Source organism: Morone saxatilis, unplaced genomic scaffold (genome assembly GCF_004916995.1).
Source record: "Morone saxatilis isolate NCDOM2014 unplaced genomic scaffold, NCSU_SB_2.0 Contig4, whole genome shotgun sequence".
NCBI lineage: Eukaryota > Metazoa > Chordata > Actinopteri > Moronidae > Morone > Morone saxatilis.
The window spans coordinates 731,257-739,011 of NW_023339984.1; the positions used below are offsets into that span (position 1 = coordinate 731,257).

Here is a 7,755-nt window from a genome sequence, read left to right on the forward strand (position 1 = left end):
CACTCTCACACACTTTGGATCAAACACAATACACATTCACAATCCCAATATGCAACAAAAGTCACTAAAAACATAGCACGGAAACTGCAAAGCAAACAAGATACAAGCAGCTCTCTCTGAGGCACTCAGCTCCTTCTGCCAGCCTGGTCTCATTCCCAGGACGTCAAATACCAACACGGCCTTTGGGCAAGTCATGAAGAAGCACAAGGTACCCTCTAGTGTCTGTATGAGACGATCCAGGCTTTGATCTAGTCCGTGTAAGGAGGGGCTTGGGATGGATGGATGGCTCAGACATCATGTAAGATACAAAATTAATCTTTTCCTCAACCTAGCCCAGTAGTTTCATTTCCTAAACCTAACCAAACTGCTATCACTGCACAACATGTTGAAAAGGCGTCTCACACAGAGACCAAAGGGTCCCTTGTGCTTCTGTAAATGATGCCAAGGGGTGTGACAAAGCATTAGCTGGTATATGATGAACTGGGATGAGAACGTGTTGCTTCTGCTAAGTGGGTCAAAGTTCCTTGTTGCATTCTGTAGGGTTTGATAAATGGACAATGGATTGTGGAAACACTACTGCCCACTCCAATTACCTTTGGTCATAAAATGGAGCCTAGTGTCACATTTTAAGACACAAAAAAAAAAAACAGGGCCGAAACATAGCTGACATGTCCGGGAACCTCACTCTGGTTGTGGACCACCTCTGTCTCTATTAGAAGAACACCACCTTATACTGGCTCAGTGTGTTCTTGTGCATCCTCCATGGATCAGCTGTGTTGGCAGTCCTGGCCTACATGTCCTCTTGCTGTTGACTCTGCAGCAGGTGAAAGAGCACCAAACATCCCATTGTCCCGTTCTTGGTTTTGTCTTGACCCACATTCTTCCAGATCGGTAACCGAGCAATTCGGGGCCGGAGGTCGACAGAATCACTGCATCATACACTTCTCCTTCTGCTGTTTAGCATACTTCCTCCTCCGCTGCTCCAGGCCTCGTTCCAGACGCTCGTCCTCCTCCAGAGCTCTGAAAAAGAAGAGTTTTAATACCAAATCACAGCATGATTTTTTTTATGGTGTCCCCCATATGGTGTATTTTTATCCAAATGGTTAAATTTTGCACCAAAACTGCTGCAACAACTTAATAATACAAAATAGAGGATGGGAATGGCCATCATACACGTCTATCATCATTTTATAAGCCTTATATAGTCCAAACTTCTTTTAATAAAAATAAAAAAAATAAGAGAAGTCAGCTCCAGATGCACCAAACATTCTTAACCATAAAAAGCTGCTCAGGAGTGCTGAATGATGGATCTCACAGGACATGTGGCTGATTGTTATTAGCTAAGGTATCGCCCCCTAAACACTGTACAGGGGCAGGTGGTGTCATGTGCAAATACTCTGGCACATGGGCAAGAATTGGAGAGATGCCACCAAAAAAAGCCCGAAAAGTCAGCCAAGACTCAATCTAGTCTCTGTAGCCAGTTTTAAACAAAAGCCAACTGATGTTTTTAGTAGAAAATGTTCTTGCTACAATGCATAATTAATTTTGTTAACTGATTTCTGTGCTCATTTAACCCCTGTGGTCGATGTGTTAAAATCCTATATAATTTGTATTGTTTTGTACTTTTTTGTTGGTATGTATAAAACTGGCACTCAACGTGAAACTTTGCTGCCTTCTTGGCCAGGTCACCAATGAAAAAAACTTTATCTCAACTGTTTCACAAACCATGTTTTCAGGGGAGCTCATGTCTTATTAAGAGGAGCCAAGCTCTCCCTGGCTCCCTGTAACTCTCACCCTGACTATAATTCATCTAGAATACATAATCTAATCTGATTATATGATATTCATGCTTTTTTATATTCCTCAAATGTAAAACCTATTGAGTGACAATTGTGAACTGTGAAAACTAGTTGTTGGTTTTTATCTTACTAAGAGTGCTCTCGTAAAATGTTCTCTTACTTAATCATTGTAGAAAGAAAAAATCGATGGGTACTAAGAAAACAACAACAAATCATGGATACGAACAAAAATAAGAGAATTTGTTCGCTTATCGCCCCCAAACTAGTCTTTAATTGGTGACCCTCTTTTGGGCTGAGAAGCCTCACACTCTACTGCCATCTAGTGGTAAACTAGCCATGAATAAAAAAGACACGAATGTTGTAATTATGCAGATGAAAAAAATATTTTGTTCTGTTTTGGTTCCATTTGTTATTAACTACATTTAACCAAGACATCATCGTTAATAAAAAGAACCTGATAGTTACATATGTCAGTGTGGACCACCAGTATCATTTCTCCACCTGTAGCTGTGGAGCCAGTAAAAGAAACAAACACAGAAACAGTCGTTGGGTCTCACCCTCTCTCCTTGGCGTCTATATTGTGGACCAGTTCGTCTCTCTGGTTGACCAGTGAAACCAGCTCCTGGAGCAGCAGCTGCTCTCTGTGTTTATGGGCCTGAGACTTCTGCCACTCTGCAGCACAATCACAACAGAACAAAACAAAGGAAGAGAGGTGAAAAGGATGAGAAATTTCTGAAGAGAGAAAATGGAAAGTGGTGGTGTGGAGGATGACAGCGGTGCAGCCTGACTACAGCCAGCGCGTGGTGCTGTCCCACTGTCAAATCATAGTGCATTTTGAGTCCTTTATGCTCACTTTGCATAAATCTGCATTCCTGCTAGCTTTGCCTGAGGGAAAGCTTCACAGTGGGGTCAGGAGCCCTTCTTCATTTTAAGGGGTGCTAGAGAACGTAAGCAATATACACAGTAGGTCTATATCTCTGAATTTGGTTCACCTCTGTGAAGTAAAGTAAATTGTCTAATAGATCAGTGGTTCCCAACCTTTTTCCTTAGAGAATCCCTTTTCTACCATTTATTGACGACCCCTGACTGAGTGACATATTTCATGGACATTTTAATATATATATTACATACATTATATTCAAAACTGTACAATGAACACAAATTATGAACTCAGTAACTGCAAGAAGTTTATGTAAAACAGGGGGAGTTAGATGAGCAGATTATTTCCTATTTAGGGAACTTTTTAAACAATTCTCTGTCTGTATTGTTTATTTTTTTAAAATAATTTTTACAATCATACAGACTTTTTTGAAAACTTCTGTGTTTTATTGTCCCTGGACATTGTTCTGTTGGACAATTTACTTTACATTTCTTCACAGAAGTGAACCAATTCAGAAATACAGACCTACTGTGTGTGAAACTTTATTGACCCCTAGTGGGGGTCCTAACACACAGGTCAGGGACAAGAAAACACTGAATTTGTCAAAAAAGAAGTCTATTAAGTATGTATGATTGTTAAAAATACATACGAGAGAATTAGATAAAAAGCCCCCTAAACAATAAATAAACTAATCAAAATAATAATAATAGTCCAGTTTTTAATATAATAAGATAAATCCATAAAATATGTCACTCAAGCAGGGATCGTCAGTTTACTCAATGATAGAAACGGGGTCCATTAAGACAACATGTTGGGAACCACTGCATTAAACATGCATAAAGATGCGTAAGTAATTGCAGGCTGTTGCAAAATAAAAACTAAAGACTGTTTATCTGGGGTCTTGTGCACATCAAACTGACTTGATGCAAAATATACTCCACCCACCCATCTGATGAGTATCAAATACTCAAGTACTTCCTTGGCAGACTTAGAAGACATGCTTTAGAATTTCTCTTTTTCCAAGTGAATGATTGAATTCACCACAGTGAGACAGAAGGTCACAAACTGAGCATTGAACCCCAGGCAGTCTGTCATGGTCTGTGAGTGTTGATGAAGCTGTAGCAATAAAGTCATACCTTCGATTGCCATCATGTCCCTCAGCTCTTTGTTCAACAGCTCAAATCTTCTCTCCAAGTCTTGTTCCTCCAGCCTGTCAGTCACAAGAGTTTATGAGCCGTTACAAGCTTGTGGAGGAGAGTTGTCTTATAGCTTCAGTAAGAATAGAGGCTAAAGTCCCATTTCTTTACTTCCATCTTTAAGATTTTTAATCTCACCGTCTTCCTCATCCAATTGAGTGTTTTTCCATTGTCATGGAGATGGCTTGTTTGTCATCACAAGTGCTGAGGCATCTCCAGGTCAACCATTAACATATATAAAGATGGACGAAATGACAGCTCTCCAAAAGTAAAGCCAAATCATCTCTATTGCCCTCTGGTGACTGACTGCAGTTTAGCTCATAAAGCCTGCTGCCTCCATGTTAGCAGATGGGACATAATCTAAAAAATCCAAGTACACATCAAAAAAATGTTTTGCAAAGACGGCTGATAAGTTTGGTTTTTGAATTAGTTATTTGAAACTATAAAAAGGGGATTTCACATCATGACTGACAGCTGAGCCCTGCTTGCAAATGAGTCGGCTAGGCATATGGTACCGCGGTGCCAAACCCCATAACTACTGCACAGACTCACAGATGGCAGCAGGTGTATCCGGGATATTTTGTCTCATATTTGGATTCCCCCAAAGATCTCAAGATATCAATATTTACTTGAGCTAATTTACAGCATCTCAATTAGTGGGGGGCTTAATGCAGCCAGATGTTAGGATTTAAAATCATAAGACACCCAAGATTTTCCATTCAAATCTTGCAAAGCTTTAAAGGGAAATCTTGCAAACATTGCGAATACTGAGAATTTAAGTTTAATTTAAATTCACTTATCTTATAAACATCATTTGAATTACATTGAAAAACTAGTTCACTACTAGGGCCATTCAGTAGCTGTTCTAGAGCTTTATATTGTATCACTCTTCCTCAGATGGAACTTGAGTTTATGACAAAAAGGGCATTTCTGCCCATATAGGCTTAATGTTTAGAGTTTTGTTTAAGCCAACATGGCCCTTAAAGCTCACAGAAAAATATATACACGTGAACGTATACATTGTAATCTGAATTCTGAATGCTCAAAAGCTCCAGAACTGCAACTAAATGGACCTTTGCTGAGATTGTAAATACTGTCATGTAAATTCTACAGTTTACTGTTCAGCAGTGTGTGCTGTGGATGTCTTACAGTAGCTGCAGATGGTCCTGCCTCCTGATTAAAGCATTCTTCTTGTTGACCAGCATAAACCATTCCTGAATCAACCTCTCCTCCTCCACCTTGTCACTGCCTGAAGGAGAGAATAACAGTAAGATGACCCTCTTGTTAGTTGTTTGAAAAAATCAAATTTTAGGAAAACTGTAGTAAAAATATATATACTCAAACAAATCAATATTTTCTTACACCCCTAATTTCAGTTATACATCAGAAGCATCTTATCCTTATAACCCAAAATCAGAATACAGTGCCTTCAAATTACAAATAATTTTGCGAAATTGCAAATTTTCTTCCTTAAATGTAATTATTTGTACAACTGAGTTACTTTATTCGATCAAAATATAATTTAGTAACCCGGAATTTCATTTGCTTTTCATCTATTAAGCTGTAACCAGGAAATACCTTATTAACATTTTCTGTATCTATTTATCTAACTATTAACTATTTATCTTACCTGTTTCCAGTAATTGTCTGAGTTTCCTCTCCACCACGCCTGCTCTGTTATCAATATGGTTCTGTTCCGCCTCTAGGGCTTCCATCTGATTCAATACATACTGGCTCTGGTCCTGGATATGTCAACAGACACACAAACACAATTACCTATAACACTCATGTATGTTTTTTATCAAAGGTACAAAATGGAACAGAAATGGTATGCATGTGACAAATCAGCAGAATAAAACGTTTTTACAAATTTGGACCCTAGTTCTTGATATTCAAACCCTCCAGTGAGACAGATGGTTGCCAACTGACCTGGCCTTCTGGTCTTCCCTCCTCAACCACCTCTGTCCTCTCTGTGAGACAAACAGAAATTAACTATACCACTTGTATAAATTAAGCAATGCTTCACTTTGATTTAACAATAAAAAAACATTTTAAATCATCATGTCCACATAATATCAAAAGGAGACATGGCTAAGTTTTTTTTTTAAAAGTGGAGATATTAGGTCAGTTGTCAAGCTGTTAGAGAACGACTAACCTGTTTCTGACTTCCTCCGGGTATTTACACCGTCTTCTTGCCCTGCAACAACCTGCAGACAAAAAAGTTCCCCATATATCATCATACATAGGTAAAAGAGAAAGAGGTAATGAGAAGGATTAAAAGGGATAAATGAATAAGGCAATAAGGTACCATACCACTGCTATATCTCCTTCATCTACTGACCCACTTCTCCGCTGTGACCTACGTTTTTTGACCAGATCAGCATCTTTCACATGAGAGAAACCTGACTTGGATAGGAAATGAGTCCTTGGTGGTGCCACTGGTAACTGAGCCCCACATGCCCCGGCAATCTGCTGCCGTTTGGTTCTGGGAGGTGGAACCACATCCCGACTGGATTTACTGTCCTTGTCTGTTGTGCCAGCAGTCCCATTAGTCTCAAGACTGATATTCTCCTCTTGGAGCCTCTGGGCGCAGTAGCGAACGGTTGCCTCTGGGTCTTCTTGGCTCTCCCGGTCTCCTGCTACTGCATAGCTGGACTCACTGCTATTCTTCTCTATGTGGAGGACACTGAGCTCCTGGCCAGTGAAATGGGTGCGGATCTGGTTGAGGTAGGTCATGACAATGAGGCGGTCAGGCACTGCTAGCATGACCATGTCTGAAGGTTCCATCAGCCTGGAAATGCCAAGTTCGGCAAAGCCATCAAAGGCCTGCAATTCGTAGAAAAATAGATGGATGGATGGATCAGATTAGGAATTAACTAACACATTAAAAAAATGCAAAAAGTTACAATTATGCTATGTTGGTAATTTAATCAACAGATAACCAATTGTTAATCACCTTTTTGTTGTTGCGCTTGATGTCATACGGGTCCAGCATTTCATAGTTACTACAAAAAGAAGACAAAATAAACACATAAAACAGTGTATACATTAAGAGGAATAAAATAAACTTTTCTTCTGTCGATCAAATGTTTCAATTCTTTCTTACATCTTCTCTGGGTGGAAGTGATGTAAGATGGAGCAAAATGCGAGGCCGTTCCTCCAGGAGGTGCTGAAGTTGGTGATCTTCACTCCCTTGTGACCCTTCGTGACTTCCTGACACCATTCCAGTAGAGACTGACTGGATGTCACTAAGCTGGGACTGGCCGAAAGGTTCTAGAACACACACAATAACAATACTGTGAAGTAATTGTAATATAAAAACATTTAAAGGCAGATTCACACCAGCCTTGTTTAGTGAAGCTGAACTAAACCCTGTGTTTGATGTGGTTCATTTGGGTCAATGTGAATGCCAAACACGATAGTGCACCTCAAAGCTATAGTCTAAGACCGTTGTCAAGTTAACTCTGAACCAGTTCATTTCTAACTATTCCTAAAATGTTTAACTATTTGAACCACTCACAGAAGGTGCACCATTGTACGTGTCATTTCACTGGTTAAAAACATTTTCTCTTCCTGTTTTAGTGATTTATTTTGGGTAACTAGTGCGTTTGCTCATCAGAGCCAGCCGTCTTCTGTGATAAGACATCTTTCTTGAAATACCCTATTAACCTGTCTATTACCTGCTCTTACGAGACGTTCATATGCACGGTCCTCTAGTGACGTGCTCCAGTTCAACACCAATGTGAACATTACCTGACAGTGGTCCATGCTGTGCAATATCCAGGTAGGAATTAAGAGGAGTTTGTTGTCTCCTTACCCACCTAATTGTAATCTAACAACATTTTCATCACATGACTTATGTTTAGGGATGTCCGATAAT

General features: G+C 39.7%; 1 protein-coding gene across 5 annotated transcripts in view; it reads right to left on the reverse strand.

Moving 5' to 3' along the window:
* Window positions 1-237: 237 nt before the first annotated feature.
* The window catches only part of LOC118338169 (EH domain-binding protein 1-like protein 1), a 33,726-nt gene continuing 26,208 nt past the window's right edge, over window positions 238-7,755 (reverse strand). For all 5 annotated transcript variants that reach the window (XM_035675415.1, XM_035675416.1, XM_035675417.1 and 2 more), the window contains 10 exons: window positions 6,982-7,148; window positions 6,832-6,880; window positions 6,189-6,701; window positions 6,031-6,082; window positions 5,805-5,845; window positions 5,506-5,617; window positions 5,025-5,124; window positions 3,816-3,889; window positions 2,357-2,471; window positions 238-1,020 (listed from right to left, as the gene is read on the reverse strand). In XM_035675415.1, coding sequence (XP_035531308.1) covers window positions 927-1,020; window positions 2,357-2,471; window positions 3,816-3,889; window positions 5,025-5,124; window positions 5,506-5,617; window positions 5,805-5,845; window positions 6,031-6,082; window positions 6,189-6,701; window positions 6,832-6,880; window positions 6,982-7,148 — 1,317 coding nt within the window. In that variant the 3' untranslated portion in view covers window positions 238-926. The remainder of the gene's footprint in view (window positions 1,021-2,356; window positions 2,472-3,815; window positions 3,890-5,024; window positions 5,125-5,505; window positions 5,618-5,804; window positions 5,846-6,030; window positions 6,083-6,188; window positions 6,702-6,831; window positions 6,881-6,981; window positions 7,149-7,755) is intronic.